We start from the raw sequence: 23936 nt of genomic DNA on the forward strand, positions 1-23936 counted from the left end.
CGAGTCCGTCCAGCAAATCCTCCTGACTTTTTCTCGAATCACAACGTGAGGCTCCCCGGTTTGGGGGCCGGAGAGCAGCAAACTGACTCAGAGAAGTTCCATTATCAAACTGTTGTCACGGTATCGTGCCAAAAACAGACGTGCAGTGAAAACGTGACAGCAGCGCAACTACAAGAGCTATGTCGGAAAATTAACAACCAGTTTTTCAATTTAGAACACAAAAACACTAGTTCACCCAAGAGCATTACACTACAAAAGACTACAGAAAGAAGCCCCACTAAGAGCGTCTGTTACAGTCAAATGAAGATGAATAGTCCAAATCAGAACTAGTTACGGCGAGTAGCTGTCCGGCAGAAAAGGAAGGAAGGTTGTGTTCGAGCTTAAAGTTGCGTCGACGGCGTGGTCATTACAGACGGAGCACAAGCTCGGAATAGGTTGGAGCAAGGAAGGAAATCTGCCGCGCCCTCTCAAGGGAACCATCCCGGCATTAGCCTGGAGCGACGTAGGGACACGAATATACAGCAGAGGTGGTGCAACAGTGGTTCTGGTTTCCGTCACGTTACTGCCAGTGGCGCTCCTACCTGTAGAATGGGCGGTAAAAATCCAAGGTGGCGAAATAGACCGTTTATGTTGTGCAAAAATGGCTAGAAATTCAAATTTTGATCGTATAATACACCGTGCTACTCCGACTGAAGAAAGTCAATTGTCTTCCGTTAACAGCGACAGCGCAGGTGGAATATCTCGTGGACCGAGAGGATATTCGGTGACTGGACTGGCCTGCCCCCCCCCCCTCCCCCCCCCTATTAAAAATCCGTCTAGCGCGTGGGATGCGTTGGGGAGACGTACTGAAGCACGCCCGCATGCACGAAAGACCACCCAGCAGTGAGCAGCCGCGTCGCTGGAGGCATGGGGCGGCCCACCACAGGGAGTCCTTGCCAACCTCGTGGTCAGCACAGGATGCATTACCGCGTCACTCACCGGACTAAGGACCGTGTCCCGCCTTTTGTGTCGTCCAGGGCCGCCATCATGTATCGCGGTCACGTGCTATAATTATTGCCTTTCAATAAAAGTGTTATTTCTGTTCGTCTAATTGAGTATTTGTTCGAGTTATCTTTTGTAGTACAGTGTGTGGTCGAAGTTCCATCGAACTATGAGAGATATCACGGGAAAGCTACTTTCGTCCATAAGATTGCACACTTGTGTAGAAGTACGGCAGAACTACAGTACTGGCCATTAAAATTGCTGCACCACGAAGGTGACGTGCTACAGACGCGAAATTTAACCGACAGGAAGAAGGTGCTGTGATATGCAAATGATTAGCTTTCCAGAGCATTCACACAAGGTTGGCGCCGGTGGCGACACCTACAACGTGCTGACATGAGCAAAGTTTCCAACCGATTTCTCATACACAAACAGCAGTTGACCGCCGTTGCCTGCTGAAACGTTGTTGTGATGCCTCGTGTAAGGAGGAGAAATGCGTACCATCACGTTTACGACTTTGATAAAGGTCGGATTGTATCCTATCGCGATTGCGGTTTATCGTATCGCGTCATTGCTGCTCGCGTTGGTAGAGATCCAATGACTGTTAGCAGAATATGGAGTCGGTGGGTTCCGGAGGGTAATACGGAATGCTGTGCTGGATCCCAACGGCCTCGTATTACTAGCAGTCGAGATGACAGGCATCTTATCCACATGGCTGTAACGGATCGTGCAACCACGTCTCGATCCCTGAGTCAACAGATGGGAACGTTTGCAAGACAATAACCATCTGCACGAACAGTTCGACGACGTTTGCAGCAGCATGGACTATCCGCTCGGAGACCGTGGCTGCGGTTACCCTTGACGCTGCATCACAGACAGGAGTGCCTGCGATGGTGTACTCTACGACGAACCTGGGCGCACGAATGGCAAAACGTCATTTTTGCGGATGAATCCAGGTTGTGTTTACAGCGTCATGATGGTCGCATCCGTGTTTGGCGACATCGCGGTGAACGCACATTGGAAGCGTGTATTCGTCATCGCCATACTGGCCTATCACCCAGCGTGGCGGTATAGGGTGCCATTGGTTACACGTCTCGGTCACCTCTTGTTCGCATTGACGGGACTTTGAACAGTGGACCTTACATTTCAGATGTGTTACGACCCGTGGCTCTTCCCTTCATTCGATCCCTGTGAAACCCTACATTTCAGCAGGACAATGCAGGACCGCATGTTGCAGATCCTGTACGGGCCTTTCTGGATACAGAAAATGTTCGACTGCTGCCCTGACCAGCACATTCTCCAGATCTCTCACCAATTGGAACCGTCACGTCAATGGTGACCGAGCAACTGGCTCGTCACAATACCCCAGTCACTACTCTTGATGAACTGTGGTATGGTGTTGAATCTGCATGGGCAGCTGTACCTGTACACGCCATCCAAGCTCTGTTTGACTCAATGCCCAAGCGTATCAAGGCCGTTATTACGGCCAGAGGTGGTTGTTCTGGGTACTGATTTGTCAGGATCTATGCACCAAAATTGCGTGAAAATGTAATCACATGTCGGTTCTAGTATAATATATTTGTCCAATGAATACCCGTTTATCATCTTCATTTCTTCTTGGTGTAGCATTTTTAATGGCCAGTAGCGTGCTATATACGCGCAGTAACTTCGTACTTGTCGTGGGGAATGCTGGGAGCAGGTGAAGTGTCATAAGTTAGTTGGCTGGTGGCGTCTCGTTTATAGTCAGCGAGAACCTTGGTTAACTTGTATAGCTGTACTTCGTAATTTGTATCAATTGTCCTTCAGTTTGTTGTTGTTGTTGTCTTCAGTCCTGAGACTGGTTTGATGCAGCTCTCCATGCTACTCTATCCTGTGCAAGCTTCTTCATCTCCCAGTACCTACTGCAACCTACATCCTTCTGAATCTGCTTAGTGTATTCTTCTCTTGGTCTCTCTCTACGATTTTTACCCTCCACTCTGCCCTTCAATGCTAAATTCGTGATCCCTTCATGCCTGAGAACATGTCCTATCAACCGGTCCCTTCTTCTTGTCAAGTTGTGCCACAAACTCCTCTTCTCCCCAATTCTATTCAATATCTCCTCATTAGTTATGTGATCTACCCATCTAATCTTCAGCATTCTTCTGTAGCACCGCATTTCGAAAGCTTCTATTCTCTTCTTGTCCAAACTATTTATCGTCCATGTTTCACTTCCATACACGGCTACACTCCATACAAATACTTTCAGAAACGACCTCCTGACACTTAAATCTATAGTCGATGTTAACAAATTTCTCTTCTTCAGAAACGCTTTCCTTGCCATTGCCAGTCTACATTTTATATCCTCTCTACTTCGACCATCATCAGATATTTTGCTCCCCAAATAGCAAAACTCCTTTACTACTTTAAGTGTCTCATTTCCTAATCTAATTCCCTCAGCATCACCCGACTTAATTCAACTACATTCCATTATCCTCGTTTTGCTTTTGTTGATGTTCATCTTATATCCTCCTTTCAAGACACTGTCTATTCCTTTCAACTGCTCTTCTTTGCTGTCTCTGACAGAATTACGATGTCATCGGCGAACCTCAACGTTTTAATTTCTTCTCCATGGACTTTAATACCTACTCCGAATTTTTCTTTTGTTTCCTTTACTGCTTTCTCAGTTTATACTTTACAAAATAATTTAAAGGAATTTGATCTCAATGCGTCAGCTTTGGGGGTGCATACACGAGGGCACTCAAAGTTTTAATTATCACCTAAAAAGTTACTCAAGTGATATTTAGTCTGTTTGTAGGTACGTGTCTGCAGTTGTGGTACACACCGAAATAGAACGAGAATCGCGAGAGAAGGGGGAACCCTAGAGGTCAAAAACCGGTACACAATCGAGATGATAGTACAAGACGTGAAAATAAGACATGGAGACAAAGGTCGTTAGTTTCCACGAAAGTCCGTTGCCATTGAAAAAGCCCGCCGAATCGAGGGACGAGAGGAGATGTTGGAGCTGTGATAGACCAATCCGGATGACATATCTAGCCGCCTAATCACCACGGATGAGTGATGGGAGCTTCGCTGTTACCTACAGACAAAGGCGAAAAGCGAGCAGTGGGAACTTGCAGACTCACCACAGCCGAAGAAGTCGAAGGACCAGTCATCGTCAACGAGGTGATGCTCGGTGCTTTCTAGGGTTGTCACAGTGCTGTGCCGATAGACTATATTCTCGAGGGCCAAGCGTCACAGGCGCACACTACCGGAATTTCCTGACAGTGTAATGGGAGGCTGTCGAGGCGAAGCGTCGCCGGAAGCTGTCCAAAGAGGCTTGGTCATCTCACACTGCACTGGACGCTGTCACACGTGCAGCTTCTTTGTCCTATCGAATTCTCGTTACATGGTGACCAGTGAGTTCTCCTTCGTTCCTCGGATGCAGAAATTATTGCGTGGCAGGCATTTCCAGAATGAAGATGACGTGATGTTCGAGGTGGAAGATTTCAAAAATTTTCAAATGTGTGTGAAATCTTATGCGACTTAACAGCTAAGGTCATCAGTCCCTAAGCTTACACACTACTTAACCTAAATTATCCTAAGTACAAAGACACACACCCATCCCCGAGGGAGGACTCGAACCTCCGCCGGGACCAGACGCACAGTCCATGACTGCAGCGCTGGAAGATCCCCCGAGCAACCAGAATGCAGACTTCTACAGACAAGGCCTTTGGCGAATGATTCACCGTGCAGAAATACGTGTCGCGTTGAAGGGTCAATATGGAGTTCGGACTGACACCGTTGACAGCATTTGATTTTTTTTTTCTCGAACTGCGAGCACAAGTTCCAAACTCACGGCGTCATCAGCAAAAGAGGAATCGTATCGAACAAGGACGACGAGCAGCAGCAGATTTCTATTTAGATGTGGACTCTTAACAGATCAGATGACAGCAAATGTCGCTGTATTTACAGCCCGCCTCCTTAGGCACTCTCTCAGTTGATTAGCTGTTTGCTTCCTTAAATATTCAACTTATCATTTATTTGTTGTAATATGAAGATGATGATTCATTTACTGAATTCTGTCGAAACCAGAGACGATTTCTTTATACCTTAACTACATTCCTCGTAGCCATAAAAAAGACCGTTAAAGAAAGAAGAATTTCAGTTTCAAAAGTGGAAGAATTATAATTTTTTTAAAAAAATTCTCAGTTAAAAAAACAGAAGAAATTTAGTTTTCAAGAAAGAAGAAATTCGGTTTTCAAAGCATAACATTTTCTTTAAAGGATGAGGTTTTACTTTGCAAAAAATAAAAATGTTCCTTTTCGGTTTTGATTCTGAGAGTAAAGGTTTTTTATTTGAAGAGTGAAAAACTGGTTCCCAGAGGTAAGATTCCAAAGCCACCAATGGCAGGACGAGATGCCCTCAGAGGCTGCGCTGTTAAAGGTGAACCTGCTGGGTGAAAGGCTGGACTGAAGGGGTGGATGAAAAATAAATGGTCGCTAAGGCCACACTTGTACGAGGGCACTCGAGTCAGAGGTAGCCAGTTGGAGTCCTAGTGGTGGTCGTCATATGTGGCCTCCAGGAGAGGACACGTGATGGCGTACAGTTTCTGCTCACCAAGACCTGCGTCAGATTCCAAAAGCCACCGTGTTGTCTCACCGAGGGACGCTGTTGATGGGAATCCCATCCTCAGATGGAAACGTTAATCTCGACTGGCCCCTTGCTCCCGGTGCTTTTCGAGAGAAGGAGGCTGTGTGCTGGATTCGGATTTTATCCTCTCCCTTCTGTTTGTCCACAACGACACAAACACAGCACTCTATTGTACAAGAATACGTCACATCCTCGCGAACTGCACAGTGCACACTTGACACTTTAGAACAGGCAGCGGCAGACCATCTCCACAAGGGTCCCCGCATCTGCCCCCAGCGACTTCCTGAGTAGGAGACTGACTTCAGCTATTTTCATTTAGAAATCTCACTGGAAATGGGAGCGAGATTAAGAATAAATTACACATTCAGAAAGCTGGGGTACACGCCGCCCGTACGCCGCATACTCGCATTAACGGAAATCTACGCTCGGGGCGTGAGGGCTCGGGTAGTTTCGACTGAGGGACGACGCTCACCATGTAGAGCTGCGACACACGTTCCCAAATTTAAAAAAAAATGGTTCAAATGGCTCTGAGCACTATGGGACATAACATCTGAGGTCCTCAGTCCCCTAGAACTTAAAACTACTTAAAACTAACTAACCTAAGGACATCACACACATCCATACCCGAGGCAGGATTCGAACCTGCGACCGTAGCGATCGCGCGGTTCCAGGCTGAAGCGCCTAGAACTGCACGGCCATACCGGCCGGCACGCGCGTTCCACCTCTTACGTAAAAAAAATAATAAAAAGAACCTTCGCATTTATTCGTTGACAGAATTTCCTCTTACGTCAATGCATTTCACCCTCTTTTTCCCCAGTGACTTTATCACATCCATGAAGTGCGATTCTGGAAGGACTGCAGAACCAGCTACGGCTAAAATTACCTGCTCACCGGATTCGAAAGCCTTGCCAGCCGCACAATTGGGGTGCCAAATCTCGTGAGTATCTTACAAATTCACACTCTTCAGACCCATAAGTTTTCCTACAGACGGAACAACTCTGTCGGCATTTGCACGCTCTTGAAGAAGAATGCTGTACAATTTGTAATCCGTGCATGTCCTTGCGTATTTTCTCAGCCAGAAAAACCGGAACCGTTGCATATTACTCGCCAGGTATTATTTTACCCTTTGAAATAGAATATCTCGCTTCTGGCTACGAACTGGCCCGAAAGTGGTTCCCATTCCCGCCTGTCGCAATAACGATGGGAAAATGTTAACCTTGTACTACTAGACCAGTGCATGCAAGAAACAGAAGTGCGGTAGTGCAAGTCTCAATTCAGCAACGTACATGGGTAATTTTAAGTAAGTACCTCCTACCTTGAAATAGTGGTTCATATAATTATTTCATAATCGAGTTGGTTCATGCAAACATTGCATAATTCCCATATTATGCCTTGTATTCAAAATGAGTATTTTTATCTTAAAAAAAAGGTTAATCGGAATGAATACTTTTGTGTTAAGGGGACATTGTACGTCCTATGCCGCAAATGTTAAATTATCGAATTTTGTGACCCATTATCTTGGAAACTTTTTAAGACACCAACTTACAATTTTCCATAATTATTGAATGCACTGAACTAGAATTATTACTAAAATTGTATTGTGGGGCATGTTATCTTTTTTTTTTTTCAAAAACTCAATTTTCTGACAGAATTTTGTAAATAAATGAACATAAAAACAAAAGCAACTCAGGATATTTTAATTATTCTAGTTCCATATGTGTTGAATCTCACATTTGGCATGCTGTGAAAATTTAATGTCTCTACCATTAGTACCTTTTAGAAAACGGGTTATTTATTACAAAAAATGTAGTCCAGAGATACTGAGGTTTAAAACTTTTTTATTACAAATTCGTATACAGACTTACGTTTATGCATCTTTTATGCACTAGAATTGCCCTGGCCCATAGTCTGTGTCCTCTTCATTGTCACAACAGCCCAGTGCTTGCCACCTCCTTTTCTTTCTTGCTTCTTTTGTCATTTGCTGAGCAGCTAACTGTGCTTCAAGTACACTAAGCTCATCCAGTTCCCGCACTGCTTTAGCTGTGTTATGTCCAAATCGTACGCTAATTTCTCCAGAACCTTAAGTCTTTCACAGTTCCTACCATTAAATGTTATTACAGCATTAATCAACACCGCTAACTTTAGAGTCATGAGGCCAACGAATACATTTTAGGGCACACGGCCGCACACAACATTAGTGAAGGACTCTTTCACATTCTGAGTCTTCCCGTGTAAACACTTCTTTAGTAGCTCAGGATTCGCCAAATCTCTGTAAATAGGTTTGATTGCCTCTGTTACTGCCAAAGGAAGAAAATGTTTATGTGTAAATTCATGCAGGGTGCGAGAAAATTCGCCGCACGGTCTGAGGCATCTTGTCACGGTCCGTGCGGCTCCCCCTGCCGGAGGTTCGAGTCTTCCCTCAGGTATGGGTGTGTATGTCGTCCTTAGCGTAAGTTATTTAAGTAGTGTGTAAGGTTAGGGACTGATGACCTCAGCGGTTTGGTCCCATAAGACCTTACCACAAATTTTGAAAAATTTTGCCTATATTTACCCCAAGTGTTTGGTGGAGGTGGACACAAAGCATGACATGACTTTTCATCAGTTGATATTCGATGAAAGAAAGTGCTCCACACAGCTCTTTTCATCTTCTCTAAATTGTCACAGTTATCTATAATGGCCTTCCTGTAATATTCCTATAATTCAAATGGTTCAAATGGCTCTGAGCACTATCGGACTCAACTTCTAAGGTCATTAGTCCCCTAGAACTTAGAACTAGTTTAACCTAACTAACCTAAGGACATCACACACATCCATGCCCGAGGCAGGATTCGAACCTGCGACCGTAGCGGTCTCGCGGTTCCAGACTGCAGCGCCTAGAACCGCATGGCCACTTCTGCCGGCTCCTATAATTCATCAATTACTTTGTCCGTTAGTCTTACAGCACGTTTTATTTCTTGCCATCAGATAGTTTTGTGTTACCCAGCTTGGTTTTTAGGTTACGCAGACGTGTTCCCATTCTTTTCTTGACATGTCCTACACGCTCAACTTTTTGTATAAAAAACATCATAAGGCTTACTGTTTTGTACTGCAATGAAAGCCTTTCTGTCTCCATCACCTAAGTAATTCACATATCTGACACCTCTCTCCTTCTGCGAACGCTGGAAAATGTCAATTGCTCCTTTAACCTCCATTCCTCCACTTGTGCCATCATAATTTTTTACACACTGCTGCTTATGAAGTAATCTGTTCTTCTGGTTCACTGTACAACCTCGGCAATACTTACTGAGAACTTCAAAATTCAAAACTTTTCCAGTGTCAGTACTTATTGTAGATGTAGAACCATTTTTAGAGCTAAACCCACGCTTTTGCCAGGAGCCATCCACAGAAATGCTGATGTCTGTGTCATTCTCATTTTGTTCAACAGCTTCTGATGGAGCAGCAACCACTGAATCTTCAGACACAGCATTTACAGAGTCCCCAATTGCTGTTACATATTTCGTATGCCTAGAAGGTGGTTTTAGCAAATTCAACACACTGCAGAGAACATTGCTGGTCCTTGCACTTTTACCAATGCATCTAAGGCCATAGAACAGTCTCACATTAGTTTCACACAATTCATTACCTGAACACTTTGATGAAGTATGAATTGCTTTTTCGTTTTTGCACTTCTGACATTTAATAATTAATTTAGAGACAACATCTATTCTGACTCCAATATCCTCATACAGTTTAATTTCACCATCACAAAGACAGCAAGAGACAGTTTTAGAAAGATCTTGTGCAAGTATTTGCAGATCAATAATGACGTTGTCCATAATATTACTTTTACCACTGTCACCTGTTTCTCAAGTTACTTTCCTTTTCGGTGCACTAGGGGGCGTGGTCACTTCAGAAACATTATCGTGATTTCCTTCACTGCTAGCACACGTGTTTCCAAGTACTTCAGAAGAAAATGCAGGTCTCACATATCTGTTACCCGCAAATTTGCGTTTCTTGAAGTTACTTTTACCTTAGTCATTTTATTTACGTATAAAAAGCAATAGATGTTAGCTTATAATCACACTACTTTCAACGAAAACTAGTATCAGAAACAAAGGACTGCCAACTTCTGAGACGTAGCAGTAGGCACAAAACAAAGCAATTCATAGCCTTCTAGACTGTGTAGTTCCCAAGATATGACTGCTCAACTGTGGCAGTATATGGGTAGCCGCAAAATTTGACAGTCACATGCCAACATTCAAAATATTATTTGAAGGTTTCACAATTGTCTAATTTTAATGTATTATATGCCAAAATGTTCAGGAAAGTCCAAAGTACATTATGGAGTAGAAAACAGAAAATGTCAAATTTCAACGAATTTCATGTACAATGTCCCCTCAAGGAAAATTATGTAGTGATGCATTGCAATAATTGCAGGGATGGCTAGCATAACATTTATATGTATTTCATGTGTGATAGGAATATTTATCCTTCATTACTCACGTTTGCATTTGACTTTCCAATCAACCTGGTTTATATACACATGGCATAATTTCCATATTTCACCGAGTATTGTAAATAAGTCTTTTTGCGTTAAGGAAAAGATTAAAAAAGAAACAATCGGCACCTGGCAAAACTGTCTTTGGTATCGATACGTTTATTCTGATATTATCGATACAACTTTGGATGTTGGTGTCGACACCAAATGTCGTAACTAATTGAGTTCGGTGACTGCTGCAAGTGCAGAGGGTCCCTTGGTGCTGGGCCCTGCTCTCTTGTCCTCTAGCTGTTTAGCCTACTGCGCGCGCTGCCTGCCTGCCTCTGTACTTACTGGAGTGGTCCTTTGGCGGGTCAGTCTCTACCATTCTAGGCCGGGCTGGCGGTCAGTGCTCGGCGTGCTCCCTTTCAGCCTGCAACAGAGAAGAAGACAACAAACAGGTCAGCCCCGTTTCACTAACATGGCTTTGTAGCATGGGTTTGGAACATATACTTATCCCAACACTATGAATTACTTCGAAGAATACCATCTAGTGACACGTTAACAAGCGTGGTTTCATGAAATATCGTTCGAGTGAAACACAATTGGATCTGTATTCACGCGAAGTAGTGAGTGCTATCGACAGGGGAAGTCAAAAATTCAAATGGCTCTGAGCACTATGGAACTCAACTTCTGAGGTCATTAGTCCCCTAGAACTTAGAACTAGTTTAACCTAACTAACCTAAGGACATCACACACATCCATGCCCGAGGCAGGATTCGAACCTGCGACCGTAGCGGTCACGCGGTTCCAGACTGCAGCGCCTAGAACCGCACGGCAGGGGACGTCAAATTTATTCTGTATTTCTCGATTTCCACAACGCTTTTGACACAGTTTCTCAAAAAGAGGTTCTAAGCAAATTGTGTGCCTATAGAGTATCGTTTTACTTGTGCGACTAGATTCGATACTTCCTGTCAGAAGGGTCACAGCACCGGAAGTAGTCTGGTGAAACCCAAATAATAACCAGGGTTCCGCAAGGAAGCGTTATAGGCCTTCTGCTCCTCCTGATATACCAATACAAGGTGGGCCAGGAGCAATGGTCAGTATTCAGCCATACGACAGGCAGGATCATGCGAAGCAAAAACTCTAGTAAATGTGGGCTCTAATGTGCATACATAAAAAGTTATGAGCACTCCTTCATCTTCGATACTGTGAAACAGATCTTTTCCTTTGCAAACTCTTTGATTCCCATTTTTTAAAGGTTGTGGTATGGATCAAAACAAGAAAAAAATGTCTAGTAAATATGGACTCTAAAGTACACGCCTCAAGATCTATGAGTTGTTGTCCACTGTGAAACACATATTTTCTACCGCACAAGTGATTATAGCTCTTACGATATGCATTTTAGACCCCATGTTTACCAGACTTTTTTGCTTTGAGTGGCCGTTCCTCTCATATTCCTGAATCTGGCAGTTCCTCCTGGGACCCTCTGTATAAACGATTTAGGAGACAATTTGAGGAGACCCCTTACATTGTTTGCACATCATACTGCCGTTTCGACTAGTAAAGTAATCAGAAGATCAAAACCACTTATAAAGTGATGTAAACAAGACATCTCGGTGGTGCGATAAGTGGAAATGGACCCTTAACAATGAAAAATGTGAGGTCCTCCACATGAGAACAAAGAAAAACATCCCTTAAAATTCGGTTACACCATAAATCGCATGAATTTAGTGGTTGTAGATTGAATTTTAAGCCTAGGGATTATAATTACGAACAACTTAAATTGAAACTATTAGGCACAAAACATTGAGGGAAAGTGAGCGAAAGACTGCGTTTAATTGGCAGAGATCTTAAAAGATGTACTGAAGAGACTGCCTACACTACGCTTGTCCGTTCTGTTCTGCGCATTGTGGGATCGATAACAGATGGATTGACGTAGGACATAGAAAGAATTAAAAAGAATTAAATCCCATTTTGATTATAGTGAAATAGTGACACTAATATGATGAGAGAGTTGGAGTTTCCATTGGAACAAAGGCGTTTTTTTGTTCTGGCGGGATCTTTTCACGAAATTTCAATCTCCAACTTTCTCCTTGGGACCTACATTGGAAGAAATGATAGTTTTTCCCAAGTGCTGTTCGAGGGTATAACGGTCGAAAGATAATATGAAAGTTTTTTTCTACACCGTCTGCCAAGCACCTATACTACTGGGCATTAACATTGCATCACGAAGATAACGTACTACAGACGCGAAATTTAACCGACAGGAAGAAGATGCTGCGATATGCAAATGATTAGCTTTTCAGAGCATTCACACAAGGTTGGCGCCGGTGGTGACACCTACAACGTGCTGACATGAGCAAAGTTTCCAACCGATTTCTCATACATAAACAGCAGTTGACCGACGTTGCCTGGATGAAACGTTGTTGTGATGCCTCGTGTAAGGAGGAAAAATGCGTACCATCACGTTTCCGACTTTGATAATGGTCGGATTGTAGCCTATCGCGATTGCGGTTTATCGTATCGCGACATTGCTGCTCACGTTGGTCGAGATCCAATTACTGTTAGCAGAATATGGAATCGGTGGGTTGAGGAGCGTAATACGGAACGCCGTGCTGGATCCCAACGGCCTCGTATCACTAGCAGTCGAGCTGACAGGCATCTTATCCGCATGGCTGTAACGGATCGTGCAGCCACGTCTCGATCCCTGAGTCAACAGATGGGGACGTTTGCAAGACAACAACCATCTGCACGAACAGTTCGACGATGTTTGCAGCAGCATCGACTATCAGCTCGGAGACCATGGCTGCGGTTACCCTTGACGCTGCATCACAGACAGGAGCGCCTGCTATGGTGTACTCGACGACGAACCTGGGTGCACGAATGGAAAAACGTCATTTTTTCGGACGAATCCAGGTTCTGTTTACAGCGTCTTGATGGTCGCATCCGTGTTTGGCGACATTGCGGTGAACGCACATTGGAAGAGTATATTCGTCATCGCGATACTGGCGTGTCACCCGGCGTGACGGTATGGGGTGCCACTGGTTACGCGTTTAGGTCACCTCTTGGTCGCTTTGACGGCACTTTGAACAGTGGACGTTACATTTCAGATGTGTTACGACCCGTGGCTCTATCCTTCATTCGATCCCTGCGAAACGCTACATTTCAGCGGGATAATGCACGACCTCATGTTGCAGGTCCTTACGGGCCTTTCTGGATACAGAAAATGTTCGACTGCTGCCCTGGTCAGCATATTCTCCAGATCTCTCACCAATTGAAAACGTCTGGTCAATGGTGGCCGAGCAACTATCTCGTTACAATACGCCAGTCACTACTCTTGATGAACTGTGGTATCGTGTTGAAGCTACATGGGAAACTGTACCTGTACACGCCATCCAAGCCCTGTTTCACTCAATGCCCAGGAGTATCGAGGCCGTTATTACGGCCAGAGGTGGTTGTTCTGGGTACTGATTTCTCAGGATCTATGCACCCAAATTGCGTGAAAATGTAGTCTCATGTCAGTTCTAGTATAATATATTTGTCCAATGAATACCCGTTTATCATCTGCATTTCTTTTTGGCGTAGCAATTTTAATGGCCAGTAGTGTAAGTGTGAAGCGCAGAGAACTCATGTAGTGTAGCCCCGGTACTCTGCCGCCTCGGGCTGGTTCATATTGGCGAGACTGACTAGAACCTGATCACTTTAGCGAAGAATTGTGTGAAATAATAATGTTGGTGATAGCTCCACACACTCTGTTACGAAGACAAGTATTTTAGGCACGAATATTGACTGACACTTTAAGTTGACTGAGGATGCAAAGATATGCTTGTGGGCTACTTTTGTTGGAGAGTCTCCGTCCCACCCCGCCTCCTCGTGCTCTCTCTCTCTCTCTCTCTCTCTCTCTCTCTCTCTCTCTGTCTCACACACACACACACACACACACACACACACACACACACACACACACACACAGAGTTGCCTTTGCCATCACTCCCACTTTTAAGATGTCACAGACGACTAGGATTTTAATGATAAAAGTCTCTCTCTCTCTCTCTCCCTCTTTCTCTAAGCGTTTATCGTGCCATACATGGCCCACAGTTCTTCTTGATTTGACAAATTCGTTCTTATTTTAACTTTGTGGCCGGACGCTCGTCATAAGGAAGGGATGTCGTGTGCGTATCTGTCAGTGAATCGTGTAATCTCTATCTGTGCAGTAATTAACTGTTTGTATAGTATGTTTTCAGCGATGGTGATTTGCCTAAACACCCGAAAGACACGTTCTTCATTTGGCCCCAGACCTGAGAAACTTGACGAGTTCTTGGAACACCTCAACGGCATTAACAGTAACAAAAATGGTTCAAATGGCTCTGAGCACTATGGGACTCAACATCTCAGGTCATAAGTCCCCTAGAACTTAGAACTACTTAAACCTAACTAACCTAAGGACATCACACACACCCATGCCCGAGGCAGGATTCGAACCTGCGACCGTAGCAGTCCCGCGGTTCCGGACTGCAGCGCCAGAACCGCTAGACCACCGCGGCCGGCATTATTAACAGTAACATCCAGTTTACCATGGAGGTAGATAAAGACAATGCATTGCCCTTCGTCGACGTTCTCGTCCGTCGCAAACGAAATGAAGGTCTTGGCCACAGCGTCTATAGAAAACCCACCAACACCGATCTGTACTTGCACGCCATCAGCCATCATCACTAGGCACAAAAGCGCACTGTCTTACAAACGTTGGTGCATCGTGCTTGAATGATATCAAGACGGTGATAACGTGCCCCATGAGCTGAGCCACCGACGCAACTCTTCAGGCACAACGGCTATAACGTCCATCAATATAAATGAAGTGATTTCGTGCAAGATTCACCACGAGACCACCGATGGCGAGCAGAAAAAGCAACTTGCTTTCTTGCGGTTCTGTAGGCAAGTAGAAACCAGGTAGAGCTCAGTGCAGGTAAACTGCAGCAGTGGTAGGCGTCAAAAGAAAAGGGTTATGTACAACTGTGTTACCGGTATATATAGTTTAAAGGCCATCAGTAGCCGGTGCCCTAACACCCCTGTGTTGCAGATAATATATTGTATTACTATAGACTCCTAGCCGATTTATGTTGGCAGTCACAGGTCAGCTAATTTTAAAAAAAGGTGAAGTAGATACGTAATCCAAACAACAACAAAATCTAATGTCTACATATTCCTAAACTACATAATATTTGTTTGTGGGTATTTCAAAAACAATAAAAGAAAACAATCCTACTGAAGATGCCACAACTGTGGTGAAACGTTTTTGGGGAATACTGCAAAATAAAAGTTGTGTTCTTGCAAGAAGGCGGACCCTGTTTAATTCATTGCAATAACAATAACATTAAATACGAAAAATGTTTCGAGATGATGAAGTTTTTATACCAGTGCTTGGTACATAGACTTCCAAGAAGCTGCAGTTCAGGGAAGGAATCAATTTGAAAAGCACTTGTCCGAAAACTAGAAAAGTGCACGAATAATGCACCTGATTTAAAAACTCACAATTCCCACAACTTTGGCAACACCACAGTGGGGACGATACAAAATGGAAGTGCGCGCCCACCATAGCATAGTCTGCAGACCTGAGTAATTACAGTACTCTGGTTAGTGCTAAGTGAGATACTGATAATGGCCATTATTTGATAGGGATTCCATCGGGGCCTGGAGCTTCGTTCAATATTAAAATATTAACGATTTCAGCTGTTCCAAAACGCCAATAACTCTAATATCTATTTCACTTGTCTTCTCAGTGGTACGAGAATTAAGTTGGGACAATAGTCCTGAGTTTTTGTTTGTAACGGAACATTTGAAAAGTAGAGTTAAGCATTTCTACTTTTGCTTTGCTTCTTTCTACTTCAGTTCCAGTTTCGTCCATGAGTGACAGGAGATTAACTTTGGTGCCATTAACAGCCTTTACATATGATCAGAATTTATTTGGGTTCTGTGAAGTACTATTTGACAATATTCTGCGATGGTAGTCATTAAGGGATTCACACATTTTTCTCTCTTGACTGTCAAAAGTGTCTCATTCAGCATCTGTGTATTATAGCCCTATGCTCTGAGTCATTTCCGTCTACGTTCGGCAAGGGTCACCATTTGTGCTGTATTTGGCCAGTTCGAGGCCCTTCCTCCTTGAGTATTGCCACAGTCAGTGTCCTGTGGTTTGCCGGTCCTACCTGTGGACTCCCGGAACGCGTCCTTTTCGTCGTTGGCAGCTCAGCTCGTGAACGCAATGAGCGGCTTTTTACCTGGCTGAAAGGTTTCTTGCAAGCGGTTAGTTCGCAAACTCATCCACGTGGACTGGTCGTCAGGCAAGCAGCTCAAAAGTGGTCTGTATTAAACACAGCTCGTCGTCTTCGAGACTCTTTCGTATTACTTCATTTTACGAAAGTTAGCTGAAAGACTTGAAATTTGATATACGTCGAGATATAAAAGGTTTTCATCTGGCGGTGAAAACACGCTTTTTGTGTCCGTGTTTGTGTGAACAACAAATATGTTTTGAAAAGTTCCCGCCCTGAACAGAGCGTAAGTTATTCTTTCTTCACCCGTGCAAAAGCCGTCGTAAGTAACATGGCCTCGTAACCAACGAATAGACACATTTTTCGAAAACAATATTAAAATTCCAGTAAACAAACGATAAACATACTTAATATAGCAGTGCTGACAGCATAAATTATCAAATAAATATTAGGGGTAAAGCAGACTATATTAACGAAGCACAAAATAACGCAGCAACTAATAGTTTCATTTTAGGCGTAAAAGTGTTTTCGTTCGGTGTATAGCGCAGCACTTGAGAGAAGTCCTCATTACTTGCAGACGACAAACTATACTGAAATAGAAGCTGTACTTGCAAATGACAGACAGCGACATGAAAAACAGCGTGAGCTGTTGAGATATGTAAGGTGAGACAGAACTTCACCGACAAACTTTCAGAGGTGGTAATACGGATGAAAACAAGAAAAGAAAATGTCCAGCGGACATGGACTCCGAAGTACGTGCCTCAAGAGCTATGAGCACTTGTTCATCTTCACAGTTGTGGGACACATCTTTTCTACCGAACAAGGGCTCACAGTTCCTAACGTATGCAATTTAGAGCCCTTGTTTACCCGACTTTTTTTTCTTGTTTGCTCCTTGCCAAAACCTCTGAGAGTTTGTCGTTGGAGTTCTGGTTCACACTGTATATTTTTGTTAAACCGTTTTGGAACAATGAGGACAATTTCAAAGTTATTCGTATTCGCACGTAGCGTTTCTTAGACAGAAAAACATAAGGGATCCACTGATGATGCTGAACATCACCGAGAAATGTGTGGCTGGAAAAAGGAAAAAAAGTGTAGACGTTGTATGAGAAGAGTTTTTCATCACGGAGAAACTATCAGAATCCCGAGAGTGTTCGTTGCAACATCCCGCGAAATGGTCGCGACGACAAAAACTGGAGAAGGCCCGTACGAAGTCTTACCAAAAGTCGCTTCTCCCACGCACCATTAGTATATGAAGGAGGCAAATGATACAGAGATAATGCCACCAGGAGTACTCTCCTCCAATCGTCACGAAGTAAGGAAGGTAGGAAGGATTAAACGTTTGTGGTGTCACCGCCAGACACCACACTTGCTAAGTGGTAGCCTTTAAATCGGCCGCGGTCCGCTAGTATACGTCGGACCCGCGTGTCGCCACTGTCAGTGATTGCAGACCGAGCGCCACCACACGGCAGGTCTAGAGAGACGTCCTAGCACTCGCCCCAGTTGTACAGCCGACTTTGCTAGGAAAGGTTCACTGACAAATTACGCTCTCATTTGCCGAGACGATAGTTAGCATAGCCTTCAGCTACGTCATTTGCTACGACTTAGCAAGGCGCCATAGCATTTGATATTTAACTTGTGATGCCTGTACCGTCCGACCGATGTAAACCAGTTATGGATTAAAGTTAAGCATCCTACCAGTTACCTCCTGTTTTGCTAGTCTTATTTCTCTGACCTTGTTCCAGACCTCACGCCAATCTACGTGAGCTTAAAAGCGTGCATTTCGGCCTCCTCTAGCAACACGGTGTTGGCTCTTCTGCCAACACTTCAACGTTCATTAGAGACGCAGCACAAGCCTCGACTGCGGAACGGAAATCGGCCGCGGCCTTTTTAAACCAGCAACCCAGGCATTTGCCTCAAACAGTTTAGGGAAAACCATAAAACTGCGTGGTTGCACGGGGGATCGGATCCCGGTCCTTTTCCACTGTGTTGATCAATGCAGCACATCTGTCTGTCTGCCGGACGACTCAGAAACCGGGGAGGGCAGAGAGGATGATATGTTCCTTAACAAAAGAGGTCCTCTGTGTGTGAGCTGCGCTTCCTCGAAGTTTGTGTTTGAGGCCGTGCAACGCCTCCTATACGAGGAGTTCTGCTACCGCAGTAATTAAATTTTCCAGCTAGCGACTCTGTACACAGATGGGGTTCTATGGGGAAGCCGCCAATTCTCAAAAATAAGCAGAGGTCAATATTTGCGAATCGTACAGTAGCAGCAACTGCGTCAAAGTGACGTAAGACTCTCAGGCCTCTTCATTATGCAATGATGACTTTTGGGTTTCTAACAGCTCGCGAATAACAGCCAATGTATGAAAGGAGCTGACTTGTCCTTCCGGCGAACCGTCGGCGGGGCTTTCCACAGTCCTCAACTTGGGGAACCGGCGGTCATGACGAAAGCGAAAAAAAAAAATTAAAGCCCCCTTATGTCGACTTATCGCCTCCACGACTCTTATCCTACTGTTTTTTTCTGCTTGGGGAATTTCGTGGCGGCCACTAGCGAGGTGGCAGCCAGATCACGTGGTAATACCTACTGGGAGGCGTGTTTACAACAGAGTACAGTTTAATAACAACTAAAACTGCAACGAAAATTTTGTCGAAATGGTACACCGCCAGCTGCCGTGGAAACCTTTATTATTGCCGGCAGTTTCGGTTGGTACAAAGCTTCAGGCAACAAGAATGCTTCAGTTACAGTATCTGTGCAGGTACATACACGAGGTTCCATTCCACTCTACATATCATCAAAAACACGAACTAGGCATCAGAACTCAACATTTAAACGTTGTTTGCAAGATTCAATGTGTCAACATCGTTTTTAACTGGCAGCACTAACAAATTATCGATGCCAGCTGACGATTTTTCATAAAAGTCTACAAAGTGTGACGACACCAGCTGCTGAAAATATTACAACGAAAGTTGTGAACAGTGCCAACAAGGAAAATAGCTGCACATCAAAAATGGGGAAGAAACAGTGGTAACCGTAATGTTTCCTTCCGAGCTAGGTCCACAGCTATCAAATGGTGGTGGAGTGAAGAAAAGTTTCCGCTGAGTGAACAACGAAGAGCCGGCCGGAGTAGCCGTGCGGTTCTAGGCGCTACAGTCTGGAGCCGAGCGACCGCTACGGTCGCAGGTTCGAATCCTGCCTCGGGCATGGATGTGTGTGATGTCCTTAGGTTAGTTAGGTTTAATTAGCTCTATGTTCTAGGCGACTGATGACCTCAGAAGTTAAGTCGCATAGTGCTCAGAGCCATTTGAACCATTTTTTGAACAACGAAGAGTAAAAGAAGCGAAAGAATTATTCTGCTTACGAAGCAAGACCACACAGTGTGGCAGAAGTAAGGAAGATATAAAATGTAGAGTAGAGCACACCAAGAAAATTTTCATCAGCAACAGAAGTCTCTTCACTTCGAAAGCATTCTTTTGGATGCACGACTTGTAAGTACGACCACGGGCAAAGGAATTGCTGTGCCGAAGAAATAACGCCCCTGTCGCAGATGCAAACAAAGTAGCTTGGGCTGTCGCTTGACTGGGCTGCCGTCAGGGTTTGCACAAACCGTAGACGCGACAGTCGAACGAAGCACCGACGGAACGAGCGATATCAGCGCAGCTGACCGCGTCCAGATCGTTGGGTCTCGCTAGACGTTGGTGTACGCCGATGACAGATAATGTGTAACTTAACCGAACAAGATGTTAGTCACGCCTTGAAAGCGGGCCCACTGACCGCTCTGGACCACTGTAGACGGTGTAGAACTGGCACAAGGTGGTCACGTGACCCACCTCTCCAGAATAGCAGTCAAACGGAGTGCTCGTGCCAGCCGGTTGTATAGAATCAGAGCTGTGAGATCGGTGGACATGGGGCAGAAAGCAGCTATCGTGTTTAGACCTGCCCATGACAACACTGCCAACGAAATTGCCCGATTTGTTGGTCTATCATCGAGCACTGTCCAGTTTGTCTACAAGGAACGGTGTAACACTCGCCACCGTGTAACACGCCATAAGAACAGTGCTCGTAAGAAGACTAACGGGCGAGTGTCACGTCTCGCCAGAGGCGCTCGGTTTCGAACCCAACACGATGTGCTGCTATCAGCGGATTCGTGTCCAGCTCATCTAGTTACCGAGCGAAAACTGCAGATGCGTATTTTCATTCCGAGTAGAGTACCTCAGAAAAGTCTGTTGTTCACAGTGAAATAGAAAGCTGTACTTGTTATATGGGAGCACCGACACAGACACTGGGTAATACACAACTGGCCATTAAAATTGCTACACCACGAAGATGTCTGCTACAGACGCGAAATTTAACCGCCAGGAAGAAGATGCTGCGATATGCAAATGATTAGCTTTTCAGAGCATTTACACAAGGTTGGCGCCGGTGGCGACACCTACAACGTGCTGACATGAGGAAAGTTTCCAACCGATTTCTCATACACAAACAGCAGCTGACCGGCGTTGCCTCGTGTAACGTTGTTGTGATGCCTCGTGTAAGGAGGAGAAATGCGTACCATCACGTTTCCGACTTTGATAAACGTCGGATTGTAGCCTATCACGATTGCGGTTTAACGTATCGCGACACTGCTGCTCGCGTTGGTCGAGATCCAATGACTATTAGCAGACTATGGAATCGGTGGGTTGAGGAGGGTAATACGGAACGCCGTGCTGGATCCCAACGGCCTCGTATCACTACAGGTCGAGATGACAGGCATCTTATCCGCACAGCTGTAACGGATCGTGCAGCCACGTCGACAGATGGGGACATTTGCAAGACAACAACTGTCTGCACGAACAGTTCGACGACGTTTGCAGCAGCATGGACTATGAGCTCGGAGACCATGGCTGCGGTTACCCTTGACGCTACATCACAGACAGGAGCGCCTGCGATGGCGTACTCAACGACGAACCTGGGCGCACGAATGGCAAAACGTCATTTTTTCGGATGAATCCTGGTTCTGTTTACAGCATCATGATGGTCGCATCCGTGTTTGGTGACATCGATGTGAACGCACATTGGAGCGTGTAGTCATCATCGCCATACTAGCGTATCACCCGGTGTGATGGTATGGGGTGCCATTGGTTACGCGTCTCGGTCACCTCTAGTTCTCATTGACGGCACTTTGAACAGTGGACGTTACATTTCAGATGTGTTACGTTGCAGGTCCTGTACGGGCCTTTCTGGATACAGAAAATGTTCAACTGCTGCCCTGGCCAGCACATTCTCCAGATCTCTCACCAATTGAAAACGTCTGGTCAATGGTGGCCGAGCAACTGGCTCGCCACAATACGCCAGTCACTACTCTTGATGAACTGTGGTGTCGTGTTGAAGCTGCATGGGCAGCTGTACCTGTACACGCCATCCAAGCTCTGTTTGACTCAATGCCCAGGTATATCAAGGCCGTTATTACGGCCAGATGTGGTTGTTCTGGGTACTGATTTCTCAGGATCTATGTAACCAAATTGCGCGAAAATGTAATCACATGTCAGTTCTAGTATAATACATTTGTCCAATGAATACCCGTTTATCATCTGCATTTCTTCGTGGTGTAGCAATTTTAATGGCCAGTAGTGTAGGTGGCTGGAGACGCGACGACTGGTTTGAGGACACGCTATTTTGCCTTCTTTCAAATGATGCGGGTGTCAAATGCACAGAAGTGCCAGTGAGTCCTTTAACCCGCAGTGCGTGGAGGGTTTAGTTGAGCCTGGAGGTACTGCACTGACATTTTGGGTAATGTTTTTCGTACCATGACTTGAGTCTACTCATTCAGGTTACCGCGAACATGAGCCAAGATGTTTATTCCAACTGTCTCTGTGATCGAACGTTGCCCTTTCTTGTGCATATTGATGATGAGGACGCTGTCGACAGAATGAGAGCAGCCGTGATCACAGGGAAGGGCTGCATCTAGACTCACCGGCTAAATTACCTGATCCTTATCCCACAGTAAATATCTGCGACAGTGCAACCCTGCAATTTGGTGTCTGTACAGGATCTAATGAGCAAGAATTGGCTTTAGCTGGATACGGCATAGCTTCCTTGAAGAAGGTTATGGACTCTCTTCTTCGTCAAACTGGGGCCATCCTGGGGGCTAGCTGCAGTGTTACACGGTAGCGTCTCTGGGTTTGCTTAGCAGGGTGGGAATAGTATTACCACGTTTCTGCGCGTTTTCGAAACTACTTTAGGGTATTCCTTCGCGTAAAACAAAAACAATGCAGACAGTAAAATAAATCACGATTGTTACATGGTACCGCCCGCAAGCGTCTTGTCCATCTGTCTGTGGGAACCGGCGCCTGAGGTACGAGACTAGTGTGGCAACGGTGAACAGAGCTCATCTTGTCATTGGCTACTGCTGTGGCAGCTCTCCTACAAACACACAAATCACATTGCTACTCTGATCCATGTTATAGTTTCGCAATTACTCACCGAAGTACGTTGCACATACACGCACCTCTAAATCTATTGCTTTCGAGTGTACGGGCGACGTGTTTGGTCTAACAGTTCTCGAAGACTCAGCTATACCGCCTCATCTGCTTATGGCGCCAAAAATATTTTACCCTACTGGCTGTAGGGACTGGGGCAAAGGTGACAGGAATGCTAAGAAGTCATATACTCCAGGAGAAGTGGCAAATGGCTCTGAGCACTATGCGACTTAACTTCTGAGGTCATCAGTCGCCTAGAACTTAGAACTAATTAAACCTAACTAACCTAAGGACATCACACACATCCATGCCCGAGGCAGGATTCGAACCTGCGACCGTAGCGGTCACGCGGTTCCAGACTGAAGCGCCTTTAACCGCACGGCCACACCGGCCGGCCCAGGAGAAGTACTCACAGTCACATCCTGGCACATATGTTTTGGGAACGCGTTGTTTCGCACTGTAATGCGCAGCTGGTTTCCCGAGCGCCGATGAAAGAAACTTCAGACGCAGTGCCTGTCTGTTGTTGTGGTCTTCAGTCCTAAAACTGGTTTGACGCGCCTCTCTACGCTGGTCCGACGTCTTGGAGACGCGCGCACGCGTGTACGTGCCAGTGCGGCTGCTAGCTGCAGCTGCCGACATCGCGTCACCAAGCTATTGTCGACGTGTGCACGTTCAGCTGAGACTCGTCCTTGTAGTCTAGTGGCTTGTGACGTTATTGTCAAGGCGTTATACAAGCCCTGCGTCACAACTGCGTCTCGTCTTGTGAATGAATGTAAGTTTCACTTAATTTTAAGCTATACCGGTGGCCTTTATATGGAACGTACAGTGCATCCAAATGAGATTGGGAGTGCGTCACAAACTGCCTGTCCTGATTTCACGGAAATCGTGTTTATAACATGCCTATCAAAACGACCTGATATGCTGATGGGAGGGCTAAAACCCATACAAACACAAGAATTACTAGAAAAATGACAAGTAAAACTGAAGCATAAGTTGTTGTGAAGTACATTAAACAATTTTGTTTTATCAGAGGACAACGAAACTTTGATCAGATTCTGTGTTGTCACAGTATTACTGCAGTTATCGATGTTTTAACTGATTAATAGTAATTAAGACATTGTATAGAGTAAAGACAGTTATGATAAACG

The 23936-nt window shown here is 45.0% G+C and overlaps 1 protein-coding gene across 3 annotated transcripts in view; it reads right to left on the reverse strand.

Moving 5' to 3' along the window:
- Positions 1–23936, reverse strand: part of LOC126412554 (synaptic vesicle glycoprotein 2B) — a 556944-nt gene that overhangs the window by 118331 nt on the left and 414677 nt on the right. For 2 of the 3 annotated variants that reach the window (XM_050082206.1, XM_050082205.1), the window contains exon 2: positions 10421–10499. In XM_050082206.1, the coding sequence (XP_049938163.1) occupies positions 10421–10454 (34 nt within the window). In that variant the 5' untranslated portion in view covers positions 10455–10499. Of the gene's footprint in view, positions 1–7475; positions 7684–10420; positions 10500–23936 lie in introns of those variants that run through there. The other variant, XM_050082207.1, reaches the window with a different exon arrangement.

This window comes from Schistocerca serialis, chromosome 7 (assembly GCF_023864345.2).
Source record: "Schistocerca serialis cubense isolate TAMUIC-IGC-003099 chromosome 7, iqSchSeri2.2, whole genome shotgun sequence".
NCBI classification, from domain to species: Eukaryota; Metazoa; Arthropoda; class Insecta; order Orthoptera; family Acrididae; genus Schistocerca; species Schistocerca serialis.